Raw genomic sequence first — 20952 nt, 5'->3', positions numbered from 1 at the left:
GTATTTTTTACAACTGTCACAATGTCTTGGAAGATATTATTATTTGACAAGTAATGCACATTTTACATTTTAAATTACGTCACAGCGGAAGACGTAGAGTAAGTCACGGGCTCAAACACACTGGAGGTCTGTTCTAGTAGTGAGGCTTACTTTTTTTCATAACTGGGGCTTCTCAACTTACTTTCTATAATCGCGTGTGATATGTTTTGCATATGGCGGGTGCTGTTTTATTTTGGGAGATATTGCGAATGAATGTGGGGTGGTGTAATTTTGACCACGCTGTTGCTAGCTTGCTAGCCTCAATTCAGCCTTACGTAAATTTAGCATGACCGTACTACCTCGTGCTATTTTCAAAAGGCGTTTTAGAATTTTGACATATTTTTTTTCAAGGTTTACATATTTGTCTGCAATCTGTTTTCATTGCCTTGTTAAATGTTCTATAAATACCCTTTCAGACTCTCATGATGAAAACGGCACGATCGGAAACATGCTTGATAACAGGAGGATGTGGATATTTTGGCTATCGGTAAGATGCTAAGTTTTCATTTAAGTATTTTTCTAAAAAAACAATTCATTTTTAATCCACCTAGATCACGAATGATGTTTTTATTTTGTTGCGCAAACTGGTTATCGGGCCAGTACTCAACACAAGGTGGCAGCACCAAACAAGATTTTGAATTTTTTTTAGATGCATTTAAGGTTTAAAATAGATGAAAACAATTAATGAATTTTAAACTTAAACGGGGATTCTAGAAAAAAAAAAATGTATTTTATCCACGGATTTTAATCGATTATTGAAACAATGAAGCAAGTCATTTTTTTCTGAGGAAATCGACTTGTACCAATTAATTTAGTTATTTTGTCACAAAGTAGCGTAACATTTTAAAATGTTTCTAATGTTTGTTGTTTTTGAGAAAATGGTCTATTTCGTCATCTATCAACTTATTTTATTTAAACTAGTAATAAAAGACAACGTTCTTGTACTACAAAAGTGAAAAAGTGGTTCTGTTCCATTTATATTGAAAGTACTAGTTGTTATAATTGTATTCATTTATTTAATTAAATATTTGGGAAGTTGATCATTATAAACAACAACATGCGAGAAAAAATGTTATTTGAATTTTTATTGAATGTATTAAAACAGAAATTTGTTAATTAATTGTTATAAAGTAAATAATAAAATTAAAATGATTTTTATCTTAAAGCAATGCAGATCCATTATTTAGCTGAAATAAAGAGTATGATCTTTGTATTGAGATATTTATATTGAAAAATGAAACAAAAAGGCATTCACCAATAAGTTGTGTTTCATCTTGATGCTCAGTAATTTCATAAAAGTAAGTAGGGTGTGAGTTTGAGATGTCTTGCCTATTTTTGAATACACAATCCTCCCTCCACAGACTGGGAGCCCACCTGCATAAAAACGGTGCCAAAGTCATCCTGTTTGACATCATCCCTCCGAAGGGTGACGTACTGGAGGGAATTACGTTTGTTCAAGGAGATATCCGTAGCTATGCACAAGTGATGAGTGCAATTTCAGGTGTGGACTGCGTGTTCCACGTGGCGTCCTACGGCATGTCTGGCCGGGAGCAGCTGAAGCGGCGTCGCATCAAGGAGGTGAACGTGGATGGCACCCGCAATGTTGTGGAGGCCTGCATTGAAAGTGGCGTTCCACGGCTTGTCTACACCAGCACGTTCAACGTGGTCTTCGGAGGTCAGGAGATACGAAATGGAGACGAGAGCCTCCCGTATTTGCCTCTGCATCTTCACCCGGATCATTATTCTCGGACTAAGGCCATAGCGGAGATGGCTATCCTCAACGCTAACGGGACGGCGCTGAAGGATGGTTCCGGGGTGCTGAGGACATGCGCCCTACGCCCGGCTGGAATTTACGGGCCAGGGGAGCAGAGGCACCTCCCCAGGATCGTGAGTTACATCGAGAAAGGGATCTTCAGGTTTGTCTACGGGAAAGCCGACAGTTTGGTGGAATTCGTCCATGTGGACAATCTTGTGTCAGCGCACGCGCTCGCCGCAGCAGCTTTGACTGATGAGAAGAATCGCAGCGCCGCCGGCCAGGCTTACTTTATTTCCGACGGCCGTCCCGTCAACAACTTTGAGTTCTTCAGACCCCTGGTGGAAGGTTTGGGGTACTCTTTCCCAACACTGCGACTCCCCATCACTTTGGTGTACTTTGCCGCCTTCCTAATTGAAACCATCCATCGCCTGGTGGCACCTGTCTACGATTTCCAGCCGCTGTTGACACGCACCGAGGTCTACAAGACAGGTGTGACGCATTACTTCAGCACAGCCAAGGCTGAAGCCCAATTGGGATTCCGGCCCAAGGAGTATGACCTAGATGAGGTGGTCAAGTGGTTCTGGAGCAAAGGGCATGGGAGGAAACGGCAAAGCTGCGCCATCATTCGGCAATTGGTGAACCTTCTGGTTGTTGCTGGTTTTATGGCTGCAATGCTGTCTTGTCTACCACTTGCTGGTAACTGATATTAAAATATGTAAAAGAACTATAAAAGATACGTTTTGTGCTTTTTGTTTTTTTAATTTTCTCAGGCATTTGTCAAAATACCTCAGTTTTTAAAAAAAAACATTAAATATGCCAACAAACATATTGTTACTCAAAATAAGAACTTTTCAATAAAACGGTTATTCGAAATGCTGATGCTTCATTTATTTGTCCATATACGCCAGTGAAGACTGACGCGTGCGTTGATTAATTTACAGCATTACTTCTAAAATAACACTAGATGGCGGCATTGCTCTGCAAAGGCCCCCTCTTAGCCGTGTTTAAACTGAAGCCGTTTTAATGGCTGGGTAGTGTGACAAACTAGAGACGCAGGCTGACCGTTATGAATGTTAAAATGTTCGTAAAAACATTGCATGTACACCCAATGAATGTTTTAAAACTAAAAGAAATGTGCTTTTGGTGTAATCTACAGTAGATTACAGTGTTCATCTGAATTGTGCCACGAATTCCTAGAATGTCCGGACTTCCTACCTCGAAAGTTAATCATTTCCTATAGGTAAAAACGGTGGCGAAGCACTACTTTCGTAGTAAATAAATCTTCGAACATCACTTATGCGTAGTTATTTGTTAGAAAGCTGAGTTTAGTTTTACTTGTGAAATGCCACCGGTGGCAGCTTTAAAACCTCCCTAGGGTCGCATCCGCCCCCTCGGACCTTATGTTGGCCCACCCCCTGCTCCACGCTGTTGTGTCGGAGGGCCGGCAGCCCCTCGCTGAGTTGGTCGCGATCATTGTTCCTCCGCAGCATTAACCACATTCCATTGGGGCGCAGCGCATCCCGTCTCCATCCCCCGCATTCCTTTGGCGCGAACGAGTCCCCCCAAGCTCCCTTCATCGGAAAACCATATTTCGGCTTCCGTTTTTACTCTTAACAACTGCTTTGGTGAGGTGATTTTTCTCCCTCCCCACATTTATTCTCGTCGGCTCATCTCTAGTCCTCCGCACACTTTGTCGTCCGCGCAGGGAGAAATCTAAGACGGCCAAACTCCAACCAGCGAGGTGAAATTCCTCCGCGCAGCGCGCCATTGACTGTAAGGACCTTTCAACTTAAAAAAAAAAAAAAAAAAAAAAAAACTCAAGTTGACAAACCGTCGGCACGGTAGCGCGGTTGAAAGACTTTTTTTTTTTACACCCGCAGTTAGAAGCGGAGAAGACGGATATGCGGCTCACGGCGACGGAGAAAGACACCTCGCCGCCGCGTTTGGAATTTTCGCCGTGTTTTGCACCTCCCGAATGGACCTCCGCTAGTGGTCCGCTCTAACTTGTTTCCGGACTACAAAAACTACAACAACAACAACATGGAGCACTATCAGCACGACGTGGCTCTCCGCGCCGGCCAAATGATGGACGAGCTTTCCTTGTACGACGCTTACCGCCGCCAGGACGCCGCGGGAAGAGATTTGGACCCGACGGCGACCGCGCTCCGACAGCAGCATCACACTGTGGAGAACTTCACGTCGGCGAACAAAGTCTACAACGCGGCTCCGGTGCGTCCGGTCCAATGCGGCCGGACCGTCCCGGTGGATTTCTGCACCCCACAACGGGAGGCGGGGTACGCCGAGGAGAGTTGCTGCAAGTCCGAGGTGGCGCTTCCCTGCTACACCGGCGCCTCCGAGAGGCAACGGCGTTACTCTCTCGAAGTGCACCGGTACAGCACCGGCTCCGCGTTTGACGCCCTCCACAAGCCGTTGCCCGTCCCCGGCAACAGGTGCAACAGCATGTGCATGGACGGCAGGCACCACAGCCCGCGCTCCAGCTTGGCGTCCTCATCAGTCTCTTCGCAGGAACAGAGCAAGCACGCCAGCCCCCGGACGAGCCTGGTGGTTCCGGTGCCCGGCCTGGCGCACTGCGAGGGCTCCAGCGTCCTGAGCCCGAGGTCCAGCTACGCGAGCACGGCCAGTGACACCAGCAAGCACTCTAGCCCCAGAACCAGTCTGAACAGCTGCGACTGCTGCAGCAAGCCCAGCAGCAACCGAACCAGTGGCATCAGCATGGGCTATGACCAGAGGCACGCCAGTCCGAGGTCCAGCACGGCCAGCCAGTACTCCTTCACCACCAGCCCCAGGTCCAGTTACTCGGACTCGCGCTACGGACCCCACACCAGGGATGATTTTGAGGTGGCCGCCCCGCTCGTGGCCAGCCCCAGGTCCAGCATCTGCAGCCAGGATGGGAGCGCCAGAGCTCCCGTCTGTGTGCTCAGTCCCCGCTCCAGCATCTCCAGCCACAGCTCAAGGAGCTCCCGCAGCTCCAGGGGGTCTATGAGCACTTACCCAGACATGCAGCTGCCATCGCCCAGGGCATCTATGCTCGGGGGGCCCGATGACTCGCTCCTGCCGGATCTGGGGGACCCCAATGGGATGCAACCGCGCCTCCTCGTCCAGGAGCACCCCTCTTCCCTAGAAGTGACCTCCAAAACGGCCGCCGCATGTCAGAGGTTCAAGATGCCTTATCAAGTGACCCCGAGCCGGGAGAGCGGGCCAAGTCAAGCAGAGAAGCGACTGGAAGCGCTTACCTTGGAGTTGGAGAAGGAGTTGGAGATGCACATGAAGAAAGAGTACTTTGGTAGGTGCTAGCTTATATGTTGTGCACATGCACATATGGTTTTGGTCTGATGATGTTCAATTTTAGGCTTGCGTTTCCATTGTCAAAATTTGTAAGGGGCACCAACAGGCCGTTTCAGTACCTCAAACCTTCTTACATATGGGGTTACAAATGCAGTGGTAGGGTGTTAAAAGGGTGGAGCTTGTGTACACAAGGTTCTTTAAAGAATAAATCATTCACTGTTTTTCATATAAGGAATTAAACATTCGTCGGTTATTCTTATGAAAAGACGTGTTTAGTATTTTAGGTAAATTGACATCGATAACTTAATTTAAGACTTAATCATCACTCATATGGGTATAAGTACTGTCTGATACGACATAACCAATACCGATAATATTTAGATAGGGATCACTTACCTTTTTGAAACTGAGAGCTACTTCTTTGGTGCTAAAATGAAGGGCTACCAGTTTATGTGAAGACCCTGATCATTTTATTGATTTCTCACAATAATTAAGAAACAGCTATAGTAAATATGTAAATCAAGTGTAATATGTAATGTATATGTCGTATATGCATAATTGTTTGTAAAATTCCTAGAAAATCACAATTTTCCATCACTTGTAAGCTATTTGCAGAACAGGTCTGTGGGCTACGCAGTGCCCGCGGGCACCACGTTGGTGACCTCTGATTTAGATCAATCAAGTTTTAATGAAAAGTTTAAAAAAGTGTTAATTTTACGGAAGACTAACCTTTGTTGACTGAAAAAAGTATGTATAAATCTGTTTTTAGTTCTTTAAGCTCCTATCCCACTGACGGGTGAAAATTTGCACGTGTTGACAAAGATTGCGGGTGTTACGTTTTTGTCAGATTTCTTTCAAGGTTGCGAACATTTGCCAACATTTGCTTAAGACATTCTCACACATTTTTAATGCGTTTTTCTTGTCCCGAGGAAATTTTCAACATTGGAAAGCCCTCAAATAGTCTTTGACATTACAAAAAATGTGCATTTAATATACATTAAATTGATGTAAATCTTACAGTAGATAGGAAAAAAGCACATAGCTGAAGTAAAGTTTTCAGGTCTTCAAATTGTCAATCCAACAGAGGCTGGTCTGTTTCCTTAGTGACAGTGGAGAAACTGCTGTGTTTGTGTGTGTGTGTGTGTGTGGGGGGGGGGGGGGGGGGGGGTAGAAGTAGTGATTGTAGTCATTTTGTTTGTTGTCGTGGTGCACAAGGAACTGTAAACCAACAGCTGGTGCAATTGATCCCCCCCCACCCACCCAACCACAGGGTCATTGGGGAGTCTGTCTGGCACTACCAGAGCCTTGGCAGTTTAGGGAGTTGGTGAGGTTTTGTCCATCATGACTAATCTGTATCAAGATAATATAGTTCACTTTTGATTAACCTTGAGAGGTATTCATTGAACAATATGTCCATGCAACTTAGAGCTGTTCTGTCCTTGAGTGCAAAGGTGCAGGAATGCAGTTTATTTTTAACCCCCCCAACATCCTGTGCTTGCCACACCAATGCCTTGCGAAACGGGTACACAAGGGATTTGGCATCCTGTTTTTTTTTTTTTTTTTTTTTTTTTTTAATGCTACACACCCCAACATCTTCACTAATTTGTTAAATACTAACTAACTAATTTTTCCCTGCATCCTGGGGGTGATTTTACATTAACCTGTCACAACTAGAACTTATTGATGATGCAAGATGTCAATGTTTCTATGGTAAATTTCATTTTTAGTATCTTTAAAAAATGTATAGAGCAGTAGTTCATGTCTAAAATTATAACGCATTGTTCACCTTGAAATTTCACTGAAAGATGAATATACTTAAATTGCCTATTAAATATGACGTATGTATAAGTGTCATTGAAAGTGGCTTGTCTGTGGTAATTGTTTGGTTAAACTTCCATTTCAAAAACAGAAAACTTTGGCAAACCGTAGCAGTGTGTGAGAGCGAAGAATGTCTACACTTCACAAAGGGAGGAAGTAATTAGCACAGTAAATGATGATAAACTGTGTGATGACAATAGCTTTATGATATCATGTAAACAAAGTTTATCTCTGTCCATCCAACAAGGATGTTTTTTTTTTTAAAGGGGGGAGTCAACCATAAAACGCTATTTTTTTTCCAATATATTTGTACTGTGCATATCACCAGTAACACAGCATTGTGCTTGTGGAATATGAATTCAGATGTGAAAATATACCATTTTTTTAGGGTGTGAGGGGGTGGCCATTTTGCCAATTGCTGTCAACTGAAAATGACTTGAGAGGTGCCCAGGTAACGACTCGTCAAGGCTCACTTTGTTTCCTGAGTTTGCTCTGGTGAAATGTGCACGCCGAGCTGTGATTGGTCATTACCTGAACAACTGGGATGTCATTCTAGTGCTTTGCTGAAAATCTTATTTTTGCCCACTTGGGGGGAGGAGCAAATGTTGGTCCGGCTCACGTCCTGTCGGCACCGTGACCCCGGTGACCCCAACCAAGATTTGACCTCCCACACCCTGAGGAATGTGACCTCAGGCGAGGTTGTCTTATGGAGCTACTGCTACCTCTATAGCCTGACTTTTTTTTTTTTGTTCTTCACCTGTACTGAGCTATCAATATTCTAATACAGAAACTAGGTCTGGTGTGCCAAAATATGTAGAAAAACATACTTTAAAATAATACTTGCAAATACTTTAAATACCACCTACTGTATTTTGGTGATTAAGTTGTTTGTTTATGTGTGTCCTGCGATTGGTTCAGGGTGTCGCACGCCTACTGCCCACTAACAGCTGAGATAGCTTCCAGTGGACCTGCGACCATAGTGAGGATAAGCGGCTAAGGAAATGAATTGATTTAAAATACTGTAGTGAGAAATTGTATCGGAAAAAGCATACTGTACAGAAAGAAACCAAACTGTAAATGAAAAAAAAATCAAATTAGCCAGGATTTTCCGAACAGCCAGTAGGTGTGTTCTGCAAATGTGTGGAACACTGTACACATTTTTAATCCACCCAACATCTGTGTTCCTTTTCTCCAGGAATCTGCATTAAATGCGGCAAAGGCGTGTATGGAGCCAGCCAAGCCTGCCAGGCCATGGGGAATCTTTATCACACCAACTGCTTCACCTGCTGTTCCTGCGGTGAGTGAGAAAAATCAATAGCGATTTGAATAAAAGTGCGCCACAAAGTACAAAATTGACCTGGTACGATTGCCAGTGTGTGGACCAAACACATTCACATCTGTGGTTGCCATAGTGACCGATGGATCATGCTTCAGTGCACTCGTCCTAATGCATATTTCAAATCCCAGCGTGTGTGTGAAATCAGTATCATTCCTCAGATGACTAGTAGACCTTGTAGAACCTATGTTTTTATTTTGTCTTTTATCATATATATATATATATATATATATATATATATATATATATATATATATATATATATATATATATATATATATATATATATATATATATATATATATATATATATATATATATATATATATATATATAAATATATATATAAATATACAGATCCCACATTCTAAAACTTCAATCCTACTTGGTAGTTAAGATCTAATCAAACACGTAAATGTGCGACATTAAATATAAAGTACACACAATGGTGCTCCTTGCAATCTTCTAATTACAACTTTTATTTATGCAATTGCCAGAACAGAGCTACATATACCACTTTGGTCATTAGTGCTGCATGGTCGCAGGAAATTCAAATCCTGATTCTATTGTCATCATCACAGTTAAATGACGCACTCACTGATATGAAATGTTGTAAGACTTGTTCAAGTTTTGTGTGACCTTTCCCAGAAAATCGTGATCAGGTTCCTGATACGACAGTACAACAGTACAACTCCATGCTCTGGAAGTTATTTGAATCAAATCAATCTAATAGAGTTTGCCCTTTCAAACGCCCCTTACATTCTCATGGAGATATCGTCTCGCAAGATTTTCTGCATTTCCAAGAGTTGTCTGACTTTATGTGAGTGCTTTCCTGGAAAATTCTGGTTGCGGCATTGAATAAAAAAACAAGTTAAATATTCAAAGTCTGTCATATCAAGCGGATGCTAACATGCTTGCATCTTATTTATTTGTTTCTTGCAAATTGCAACCCTTTTTTCCCACTTTAGCTAGGCAGAGGAGCCTATGTATTTGAGGTTTGGCAGTCTCCTATTTGAGCCTTGGCTTTTTCTTGTGGCTTCCCTGTTGTTTGCTGAAAAACTCACCTACTGGCTGTTTTTGTGCTGGCTGTTTTCTCTATCCTTTTGCGGACATTGAATGTTCACCAAATTGTAATAAGCAGCCAAAGCAGTTGTATGCACAAAATCAACAAAGAAATAACAACATTCACCTTTTCACCGAGTCTGCTCTGATAGGCTGAAGATTCGTTTGGTTTTATTGGAAGTAAAATAATGACTCAGAGACTTGAAGATCATTAAAATCAAATCGTGTAATTGAAGTATGCCAGCATCTTCTCATTCATTTTCAAAACCACTTGGAAAATGCCAACCACCCCACTCTTTTTTTCCGCCTTTGAAAATTCCTTATCATTACCCCAGTGTTGCTCACTGCTTTGGAAATTCCTCCAGTTTCCGAAATTCCACTGACATTATCTGACTTTGAGGCTGTAATTAAATCTCCAATTCGGTTCAAGTACAGTGTGTAGAGTGTGTGTGCGTGTGGTATAGAGGTTCCTGTCACCCGACTCCAGCGCCCCCACCCCACCCTTCCCTTTCCTCGGGGAAACAAGGGAAAGATGTCGGGAGAAAGCCTTTTAGCCAGGTTGCTCCCATTCATACGTACGCTCCACACGGATACCGATCCGCCGCTGGAAGCACGGCCCTATAAATTTACACGAAACCAAAGCCGCATACTTTCCTGTTTATTGTGTGAGGAAGAGTGTCCGGTTGCTGGGATTGTGGGATCTTTGGACCGTATAGCATCCGATGCAAGAATTATGGTCGCATCTATTGGGGGAAATCACGTCTCCCATTAGCGAACGGTGCTTGTTTGAAGCTTGGCAGGCCAACCCTTCTCTCCGCAGATGGTTTATTGCTCATGTAAACCATTCTGATGTATCATTTGACCTCAAGTTGAATGGGAATGTTTTCTTTTAAGCAGCCGTCTTGTCATAACACTCTTCAGTGATAAATCAGGAGCTGCATCCGTGTGACTATATTCGATTTTCTGGCTCTCTAGCTCTCTCTTTTTATTTTTTTTTAATTTTTTTTTATTTTTGTTGTTGCCCAGACAGCTTGGGCTTTGTTTAACCATGCATAATTGAGCCCTCCTCTTGGCTCACACCCATGGTTGCACCCTTTTTTTCATGAAATGGCCAAGAATGCAAAAAAAAAAAAACTTTTCCCTGAGGACCTCAAACGTACAATCAGGGAGCATACCAAGCTCTGGCATGTACCCTCATTGGCAAAAAAACAAAAAGTTGGGGGTTAATTTAATCACAAGCCAGGAAAAAAACTCTACTGTAGTTTTGGGCAAAACACAGGTAGTTTTTTATGTGTTTTGTTGACCTCAAGTCTTGACCAATAGGTTCTTGTGGGTATGTGTCATGTAGTATTTGTTATTTCTTGTGAGGGGTTTCACTTGAACAAAACAGAACAGCTACATCATCTACATGTACAATTTGAGAACATGCGTTGCGTTGTCATGTGCTCCCATGTGTATACAGTGTGATAAAAATAAGGTTTGTTTTGGACAAACTTGTGCACCACACCTCTGCTAAGTTGGCAAGAAAATACATTTCTAAATAATCAAGGACAGAATCAACAAAGAAGGTGCATTTTAATTGACCGATTAAAAAAACAAAAGTAATTCAACAAATATAGAAACAGAATCCTAGGAATTTGGTGTGTGTTGGGCTTTCAATAGATTTTAATGAGAAAACAAAGTTTGCTATGCAAATAATTTCAGTAATAAGCTTAGGTACAGAACAAATTAAATGTGTAAATCAAGGTGCCGCTGTATCAAGTTCAAATTTGGTCGTAATCTGTGGGGTTTTCAAGTAGTAGTAGTTCAGGAACAATCTTTGTAAAATCCATGAAAAACATCAAACTAAAATGGCCGCGTATGTTCTTGATTTTTTGTGTGTGTGTGTTCCTAACCATGATGAAGATTGTTGCTAATATTTTTCAAACTAAGACTGTGCAATCAGCAACAAGTGAACCAATCAAGTGTTTGTTCAAGGTCAAGGCCTTGTCCACATTTTATCTTTCGGCCTTGCATCTTCTGACCAAGCAAGTAGTATTATACAGTACATCAGGCACGCTATGATTATTATTACACAGGACCCGGATGAGCAAACTGTCAGTCACGATGACTCATTCCAAATTACGATCATCAAAGCAGCCTTTAACAAGTAGAAGAAAGCCCAACAGTCGTACCTGCCAGACGGCGGCAAAAACAGGAAACTGGGAAAGAGGAAGCATTCTGTTCTTTGTGCTTTTGTGCCTGCTGGGCTCATTCAATATTGAGATCACCTTAAATGTGATGTACAAACTTTATTGATCAAATGACACTATACACACACACACACACATATATATATATATATATATATATATATATATATATATATATATATATATATATGAAATTTTGATTGAAATCGAACCGTTTATCTGTGATGCAATCTATTCTGAGCTGCTGTTTGCCACTCTGTGTGTGCTTTGTCGGGTATTTCTAAGTGGCTAGACGATGACATCACTGTGCTTTTACATCAAGACATACAGTGGCATGCGTAGAGAGGATGCACCCTGACCACATTCCTATTCATCGTTTACATGACAAAAATTGACTTTTGATTTGTTTGTAAAAAAAAGATTATTACCCCTGTGAAATCGAATGACCATTGGCAACCAAATGTTCCATTTAGTTTCAGCCCGTTTATTCCAAATTAGGTGTTTGGGGCATTTAATTTTGTTTGGGTGTCCAACCCGATGCTAATCAGAACGTTAGGCTCCATGTAAACCAGGCTGCAATTTTCTAGCAGTGCCAGGAAAAGATAAGATTGAGAATTCCGTCACGCCGTATCACAATTAAAACAATGAAACTATTTTGGGGCTTAGTCATTCCAGTACATAAATGTAAGTCATCATCCAGTGCTTGAAGCACCGCCCCTGGGGGGTCAGGAGGCATGAAATGGAATTGTGCATGTCGCCACATGTTCACACTGATCCGAGTGTCCGGATGCTTACACCACCAAAAATTTATTAGTTTCAGCTTGATTGTCCCCTGATTGGAACGTTGGATAAGACAGGGCTGGAATGTTGTTGTTTGGTTTTGCCGTTTTCCTGTCTATCCCTGAAGGGTGTAGCGGCAATTAGTGGTCAAAACTCTTGAGGCTTCTTAAGGGCATCAGTCAGGGTGGAAACTAGTCAGGTAAGGAAGCTAAGCTAGTTGAAATTGTTACTGTAGAGCATTACATCGTTTTGTGGCTTATTAAAAGTGACCACCAAGTTCTGTGCCAAAACCTTGTGTGTCTGTTCATTGTAAACTGAGGACACCCTGAATTTATATAAACAATATCTTTTGGAGCGACCTGATGAGAATCCCCTTGAACTGTTTGTCAAACATTGCATCACATTTATTACTTTGTTTTAATAAGCCTAATTCATTTGTCCAACCAACATTATGTTTGACAGATGATTGCAATTACGGTCAGGTGTGTCAGGGAGAGAAATCTGGAAAGCACGCAGGAAACTGGCCCTCGAGGACCGAGTTTGGACACCATGTTCAAATCTATCGCATATTCCAACTTGCTGCGGACTGAAAATGACATCACATGTGCTCAAGGCTTTAAACAATCAACCACGGGTCAGCATGGTAACGTCACATGACCAAATTCAAAAAATAGGTAAGGCGTGATTGGCCATTACCTGAGCGCTGAATAACTGTGATGTCATTTTCAGCTGACAGCAAGAATTATCTTTGGTTTTGAAAGGTAGTAATTGTACATAAAAAAATTCTGATCATCTAACAAACATTCAACTGCTGCAAAAGACCAAACAAGTACAATATCTTTCTTCCCCCATATCGAATCCTTGAAATGGTTGTCAAACTTTGATGCTATGCCCGGTCCAGCCCACTTTAGATTATGCTGGCAAAAAAATGCTCCCCTTGCCTCAATTTGTACACCCTTGCCTTAGTAGTTGTCTTTCATTTAATGCTTTGGATGTCCAAAGTCTGCCGGCTTGCAGAAAATGCAGCTGGTGCTTCACGCCTCTGCCTGGTTTGTCTGCTGACAAAAGGCCGGAGGAGAGCGAGGGGGCAAGCAGGGATCCCCGCGCGACTCCCCACACCACGCCAGCCCCCCCCCCCCCCCCCCCCCCCCCATCCTCGTTCGGAGGCGGGTTTGAATGGGACCAGCTAGTGACCTCAGGCAGAAGGAATGTCCCCGTTTGCTCAGTCGGTCCGCGTCAACGCCGGGGCCCTTTTGTGTCCACCTCCCAGACTCCCAGAAACCTTGGTCCCCCCCCCCGCCCCCCCCGTCTCTATAATCTCACTCTTCCTGCAAGGTTAGGCCTTTTGAGGACGCGAGGGTGGCTTCCTCCTCTGCACTGGCTAGAAATGCTAATTGCTCCTCAGTCTGCCTCGTCTTAAAAGTCTCACCTATTGTGTGCGCAGCATTCCTGGGCTCCTCGGCCCATTTGTGTGGGTGTTAACGTATGACCATCTCCCGGCGTCGTGGTGACGTTTGAAATATAGCGATTGCATAAATTTCACTGTTAAACGCCAGGACCTTTTTAGCCATTAAACCAACGGTGGCCCGGGACAACAATTAAATTCCGACTAACGTCGCAGATTTACGATCTTGGACGTTACCTCCCCCCGCCGGGCTCGAGTGAAGTCATCGCGCTGCCGCAGAGACGCGGTGCAGCGTTAAATGAATTTGAAAAGGGGGGCAAGTCCTGAAAGATACGGGAGGGGCGGGGTGGGCGCAAGCCGCCTGTTGCAGATTTTTCCCTTTAGATTGGGACTCAGGCCTCATGAATTAAGACTGGCCGTGGGAATTTAGCTCAACCTCAGAGGGCAACATGAAGTTGTAAACTAATTTAGTCCTTTTTATAACCAATAAAAGTCCTAGAATTAAAAGTAAAGCTCTACAGTAAGAGCCCTAAAATTAATCCAAAATGGCTGCCGCAAACCAAAATGGCCAACTTCCTGTACATTTTCGGGCATGGGTCCTTCAAGCTTTATCATAAGTTCTGTTAGGATAGACATGTAACCCCTTCTTTCGTGTTTTATCTGTGAAAGTAGTTCTTCCCCCCCCCCCCCCCCCCCCCCCCTTAATTTCCCATGCTGCCACCCTCAAACTTTTAACACACCAATCTCGAGCATCTAAATTTATTTTATGGGTCACTCAAATTGTTGAAAAGGGCTTCAAAGCCTACTAAACATCCTTCGTGTGTCAACGATGGACTTCCTGTCTCCATTTGGCTATTATTGGCATGCATGTTAGCACTTTGCACAATGCACGGAAGAGGAGGGGGCTAGGGTATATATTTTTTTTTTTGGGGGGGGGGGGGGGGGGGGAGCAGCGGACAGTGGGGGATGTAGAGCAGTCTGCTGTATTGATCGTGAATGGAATCCTATTGAGATCGGTGGACAGAGTAATTAAACCGAGGCACAATGTGGCCTGCTTTGGGCCTGACCATCTGCTCTACTCCCAACGCTGCTGTCTATTTAAGGCCATTGATTAACTTGTCTCACAAGTGTTTGTAATCAAATCTTTACCTGTAAAGTAACTCGGTAAAATGTGTTAATGTGTTATGTGTGTTTTTCCCATGTTCTGTGTAAACAAACAGACATGCAATGTAATGATCCTTTACTGCTTACTGAACATATTTTGTTGATGTGTTTTTTTAGGGAGGAGGTTGCGAGGGAAAGCCTTTTATAATGTCAACGGAAAAGTCTACTGCGAAGAGGACTTTTTGGTAAGTCACTTGTATAGTCAGCCTGGTCATTTTCAACATTTTCAATTCAGGTGTACGGTAATATGAGAAGACCCTTTCACTGCCTGTAAATGCTAGCATTTGATAGCGTTTTGAAGACAATAGAAATCAGAAAGCATTTTTTAATCCCCTCGAGACACTTATAACCAGACATGAACACTGCAATTAAACTTTGGGAACACCCATCCAATTCATGCTGATTTTCCTCAGATTACCATCCCACGAGGAGGTTAATTAGCTTGTCCCTTGAGGAGGTTGATGACAGATGGTCCATGCAGAGCGTGGAGATGCACACACATTCTGAATTACATGTTAAACAAAGGCGGTGAACATCAGGAGTAAGAAACATACAGCCCCTCCCGATCTTAAGACTTGGCCCACTATGTGACCAATATACTGTTGTACTTCATCGCCCCCACCCACACTCCAAACTAGGATACTAAGTCTTGCCTATGATCTTTTCCACAGTACTCTGGTTTCCAGCAGACGGCTGAGAAGTGCTTTGTGTGTGGTCACCTTATCATGGAGATGGTAAGCTAATCAACAACACCAAAGAAGCTAGTACAATCATAATAAGTTAAATATTGGGCCTTAGATGCATGAAAACGAGACCTACAATTATATTTGTGGTAGGAAACTCAAGACATTTTCATATCTACGTTGGAACCTCTTATAAGTCAAGCACCATCCAATTTTTTCCAAGATTTTTCAATGACCGTGACATCCCCTTCACCCCTACTTGATTCCCATGACTTCAGTCCAAAGTCGTAACTCCCTTCTTGTGTGTGGTTCCTATGTGGTGCTGAAGATCCTGCAAGCGCTGGGCAAGTCCTACCATCCAGGTTGCTTCCGCTGTGTTGTGTGTAAAGAAGGTCTGGACGGGGTACCCTTCACGGTGGACGTGGAGAACAATATCTACTGTGTCAAAGACTATCACACGTAAGAAGAGCAGACTATCATTAATGCCTTAATTCCATTGTTTTATAATCAGTAGAAATTAGGTAGGTTTACAAATTTCAGCCATTTTTCCCAGTGGACTCTCAAACTGTGCTGATCTCATATCTACAATGACGACTACAATGTGTTGTCATCTACTGGTTGTTTGTCTATCAATAATTGTTTCCGTGGTGGACATTTACATTGCAGCAGAATCATCATTGGTGAAAAAATAAGCTCTTGTATTTAATTGACAAAGATGAAAATGTATGACATTTTTGCTATGATCATTTTCATTTTTATTTTATTTTAATGAACAACGTTTTTCTTTCAACTGTAGTTGTAGTTATTTAGTGATGTTTTGTTAACTATAATAACCTTGCAATGTTGCTCTTTGGTCCTTTTTTCATTGCAGGGTTTTTGCTCCCAAATGTTCCTCCTGCAACCAGCCCATTCTCCCAGCTCAGGTATCCACAATGCATAACCACCTTTCCATGTGCAAAATATATGTTAAGATATGTTACGCCATTGTGGCCATTAAAACATATAACGTTGCATTTGTCTCATCAGGGCTCCGAGGAGACCATTCGGGTGGTTTCGATGGACAAGGACTACCATGTGGAATGTTACCACTGCGAGGTGAGGTCACGCGTGTGCACGCACACAGAGAATTGGGCTTTTGCTTCCTCTACTACAGATGGCTTGATTGGACTTTTTATGCGCCTTGGTTGGATGATGCTATTTTGGCTCAAAACAGAGGTCAACTAGGCTCTGCGGTTATTTCTTCAGGTCCAAAGTGCACGAAAGCGCTTAGCCATCTTAGGGAAACATTTTTTTGTTTCTGAAGAGAACCTCACTCGTGGTGAATAATTACCTGCAGTGGGGATATTCTATTGCTCTTTAATTGGTCGGTTGTTGTTTCCCCCAGGACTGCGGCCTCCAGCTAAACGATGAAGAGGGCCACCGCTGCTACCCTCTGGACAGCCACCTGCTCTGCCACGGCTGCCACATCCGCCGACTGCAGTCCCAGGTTCCGGGGCACCCGCCCCCCAGCTACCCGCTCCATGTCACCGAGCTGTGAAGGGAAAGGGAAAAAAAGGGGCTCGTTGCCGACCCCGCCTGCTCCTCCACGTGGCCCGGGATGCCAACCTGCCCCGATCCTGGCAGGATGGACACTTCGGCCGAGCTGCCCTTATGCAGTGTCCGGGTCGTGAATTCGCCACTGTTGGCTGGACCAAGCAGTTCCAGTGTGGCCATGTCATGCATGTCTCCCAGCGACCTACTTTGAGCTGTGAAGGGGAAGTTGGGAGGCGACGCCAACCTCCACCTATAACCCCAAGGTGGTGGGAAACCTCAACCGGCCCCACGAGATTGGCATACATCTGTGTATCCTCTTCTTCTGCCCCCCTTCTGCCCACTCATCTCAATGCCCTCACCTGCTGACCCCAAAGTTTCATTCCAATGACTGTATGAGAAGACAATGTGCCCAAATCACGCCATCTCGCAGCTATCTGCTTCACGTGACCGAGCTGTAAGGGCAAGAAAGATATACCCCACCCGTGAGTCACTCAATTCTTGAACTCCAGCTCCTACCTGGCGTGCTAATCTGGGGTGACCCGCCCTTCCCCTTATGACCTTTCATGGCTGGATTGGTAAGATTCTCTTGGCTACCTATTTCACGTAACAACAAAATGTTGAGATACCACATCCCAACCAGCTGGGTGAGGCGTCCGTGCGAGCGCCTGGGTACCGTTATGCTTATTAGTTCACATAACCTTGAGCTATGTAAACTCAAGAGCACAACTGTATACCCCCCCCCCCCCCCCCCCCCCCCAATAGTGACACCACCTTTCATTCCTGCAAATAAATAACTGCCGCCCAGAGGGACCATGTTGTGCCTTCTAGAGCGGGTTTTCAGTGTAGCCGCTAACATCGGGGTGGGTTAACGCCTGCCAAGCCAACGCTTGTTTTTGTGGCTCCCCTTTCCGTGAACATTGACATTCCATGTAGGCATCTTTAGACAAGACCTTCAGAGATTCACTGTGTCTTAATGATGAAAATACAGTGCTAGGCACACACACACACACACACGCGCACACACACACACACACACACACACACACACTTTTTTACTGCTCACAAGACGCTAGGGTATAAATGGTAGCTGTCCTTGCGTCATTTCAACACGTTTGATACTCAGAAAGTGGTTCGTTGACAACTTTGAAAGCCTTGGGCTGCTGGTCTGCCCGAGGTTTTCCAAAGGAGCTGCTTCCGCCGTTTTATGTTGGTTTGGGCTAATGAGGTGCACATTTTTTATTTTCTTTTGGCACTTTTCCCAACATCCTTTTTTTTTGGGGGGGGGGGTGAACGTTTTTACACTGGTGGCAGGACCACCATGTTGTGCACCTGGCTGTGTTTGCAGGGCAGCACAGCAGCACCCAAAAGAACAAAACAAAACAAAAAAAAACCACCAATGTCCTTTTTTCACCAAGCGCTCTGCCAAGAGATCCAAATGAAATAAATTCCCAATTTTTAGATTTGATGAAAAGGTTGGGTTTTGTTGACATCAAAGCGTGTGCAAATCAACTATGATAAATTCCCATTGTGTCAGACATCTGATATTGCATGACCATTTTCATTTAGAAGCGCAATATCCTCAGATAATTCTTAACCCTTTCGAGCCATCTTGAATGAAAGTTGGAAGAAAAAATAAAACAACAGGAATTTGAATACTACTTTGGCAGACAACGCAAAAATCCAGTCACATCTCATTCAGCGCCGTTGACTGAAATCACACACAATGGGGACCTGCTCAACATGCGTCTCCATGAGCGCTTAGTCTCCGACTGGCCAAAATCAACCTCGACTCCGCCTCTGCAGACCGCACGGACGGGTGTCATCTTGTTCCCGCGCAATACTACTGACTTGAATGTGTCCAGAAACAACACACTGACCACAACTAACTTCTCATATTGACGCGAATGTAACGCAAATGATTGTTTCTACATGACATTCCCAGCTTGGCCTTCCCTTAGTTCACTTATTATTATTATAATGATTATTTTTATGTTTTGAAAAAATGTACTAGCACACGCCTAGCATCCCTGTACATAAAGAGTCTAGTTTTGTATTTTTTTTTTCTTCGGAAAGGGAGCAGAGAACGGCTCCTCCTCCGACTGGTTAGTTGCCATAAAGCACAGATCACATGATCTTTTGTATCTCGATTGTTATTATTATTACCTAGATGGTTCATAAGAAAGATTAGAGCTATTTATCTAAACACGGAGAGAGAGAAAAATTATTTAATGTATTAAAAACAAATCAGGATGTATCATTTTAACTGTAGAAGACATAATCTGCTATTCAATAAAGTGGTTTTGTAGCTAACTGCAACTTTCAGACTCGCTGTTGAGATGCTTGATTTCATGCGGGACGAATGACTACGGAACGTTCGAAGACCGAAACGGTCGCGTTTCGAGGTGGGTGGGCCATTGAGCTATTTCACAGGTGTCAAACTCCAGTCCTCGAGGGCCGGTATCCTGCAGGTTTTTCGGTTTTGTCTCCTAAACATACCTGTTCGGAGCATTTTCAAGTTCGCGGAGATTACTAATGAGCTAATCGTTTGAATCAGTTGTGTTGAGGAGAGAAAACCGGAAAACCTGCAGCATACCGGCCCTCGAGGACTGGAGTTCGACACCTATGAGCTATTTGTTCGAAACATTTGTACTAAAAATAAGTACTAAAAATACAGCAATAAAAGTACGTATAAAAATGATTTTGTTGAGGCTGTTCACCGAAACGGTAAGCCAAAGAAAAAGCAAAGAGGCTTTTTACATGGACACACTTTGCCTTTTGTACGTTGGCCCACAAGGGAAAGTTCAACAACAGCACAACAAGACCGCCTCGTCTCGCTCTCTCATTTCAGCTCCACAAGGTGTGCCTGTGTTCATTACACACACATTTCGTGTGTGTGTGCGTGCAGGCCGGCATAGCGCGGCGCAGCGTGCCCTCTGATTGGTCCCAACATTTTGGGTAGCGCTCTGGTGTTGCTTGACAGTTCGGCCATTTATGGCACAAAGCATCCTTTATGTGTGTGAGGGTTCCACCCTCTGATTCTATGTGTGTGTGTGAGAGGTGAGCTCTGTTACAATGTACAAAAGACTACCTTCCTCACACACACTGCCAGGAAATGAGAGCAAATCCACTCGCCACAGCATGACCTCATGGTGGAGAATGTCGCCACTTTGTGAACACCAAGTCAGTATGTTGGCCCACTTTTGTCATAAAACTGACAAAAGGAAAGACAAACCCGACCCATATGGATTTTTATGAGCCGACGGCGATTTTTGGCAGAGAAAAAGAGCATTTCAATAGGTGTTAAGTATATGCAGATTTTGGTACCTATTCCTTGCGAATCACAGGGGTCAAAGTATTTTATGACTTTTTTTTTTTGTTTAATTGGTTTAAACTGATTTTAAGTTGTGTGTAAAGTAGTGACGTCCAAGTCAATTCTTTGTTCAACTCCCTTGCATATCTCCTAGTCATTGCTTGCAAAAAAAAAAAAAAAAAAAAAACATTTGTTTTGAATGACTGATCCACAAAATGATCTTATCAACAAATTTCATAATATTTAATCCTTTTGACAACTTAACATTTGGTGACCGTTTAAATCTTTAGGACTATAAATGGTCCCCGTTATATGAGTGTTGAACCAATTAATATAAAGATTTGTTACTTTCAACACATAAGATCATCACAAAACAGCTTTTTCTAAAGAATGAACAAAATATATTATTTTCCCCAAAAGGTTTTCAAGTGGAAACATGTTAGATGTTGCTTGATTTGTATGCATTTTATTCATTTATTTATTTTTGGACATTTACAGTGTTTAAAAATGTGCACTAAAACCTCCAAGGACTACAAATGATCAATAATTTATTCATTTTTTGGGGAGG

General features: G+C 43.2%; 2 protein-coding genes across 3 annotated transcripts; both read left to right on the top strand.

Moving 5' to 3' along the window:
* The first annotated feature begins 62 nt into the window (after nucleotides 1–62).
* sdr42e1 (short chain dehydrogenase/reductase family 42E, member 1) lies at nucleotides 63–2668 on the top strand. 2 transcript variants are annotated; one of them, XM_088412997.1, is made up of 3 exons: nucleotides 63–126; nucleotides 456–526; nucleotides 1401–2668. In XM_088412997.1, the coding sequence occupies exons 2-3, from the start codon at nucleotides 462–464 to the stop codon at nucleotides 2497–2499; spliced, it is 1164 nt and encodes a 387-aa protein (XP_088269123.1). In that variant the 5' UTR covers nucleotides 63–126; nucleotides 456–461; the 3' UTR covers nucleotides 2500–2668. The 2 variants fall into 2 exon arrangements, with proteins under 2 accessions (XP_088269123.1, XP_088269122.1); XM_088412996.1 differs by having other exon boundaries at nucleotides 119–215.
* Nucleotides 2669–3243: 575 nt separating this feature from the next.
* wtip (WT1 interacting protein) lies at nucleotides 3244–17809 on the top strand. The gene is made up of 8 exons (XM_088412995.1): nucleotides 3244–5099; nucleotides 8115–8216; nucleotides 14976–15043; nucleotides 15530–15592; nucleotides 15870–16000; nucleotides 16413–16464; nucleotides 16568–16636; nucleotides 16926–17809. Exons 1-8 carry the CDS (start codon nucleotides 3836–3838, stop codon nucleotides 17076–17078), a joined length of 1902 nt encoding a protein of 633 aa, XP_088269121.1. The 5' UTR covers nucleotides 3244–3835; the 3' UTR covers nucleotides 17079–17809.
* The last annotated feature ends 3143 nt before the right edge of the window (nucleotides 17810–20952 follow it).

Source organism: Hippichthys cyanospilos, chromosome 4 (genome assembly GCF_059441005.1).
Source record: "Hippichthys cyanospilos isolate Australia breed blue-spotted pipefish chromosome 4, RoL_Hcya_1.0, whole genome shotgun sequence".
Taxonomy (NCBI): Eukaryota; Metazoa; Chordata; class Actinopteri; order Syngnathiformes; family Syngnathidae; genus Hippichthys; species Hippichthys cyanospilos.
Note: the sequence above shows the minus strand (reverse complement) of the source record. Positions and strands in the feature narration are given on the sequence as shown.

Coding starts and splice junctions, on each gene's coding strand:
- sdr42e1 (XM_088412996.1), top strand. Junction 527..1,400: donor TGTGGATATTTTGGCTATCG/GTAAGATGCTAA, acceptor CTCCCTCCACAG/ACTGGGAGCCCACCTGCATA.
- wtip (XM_088412995.1), top strand. CDS start 3,836: ATGGAGCACTATCAGCACGACGTGGCTCTCCGCGCCGGCCAAATGATG. Junction 16,465..16,567: donor AGCCCATTCTCCCAGCTCAG/GTATCCACAATG, acceptor TTGTCTCATCAG/GGCTCCGAGGAGACCATTCG. Junction 16,637..16,925: donor TGGAATGTTACCACTGCGAG/GTGAGGTCACGC, acceptor TGTTTCCCCCAG/GACTGCGGCCTCCAGCTAAA.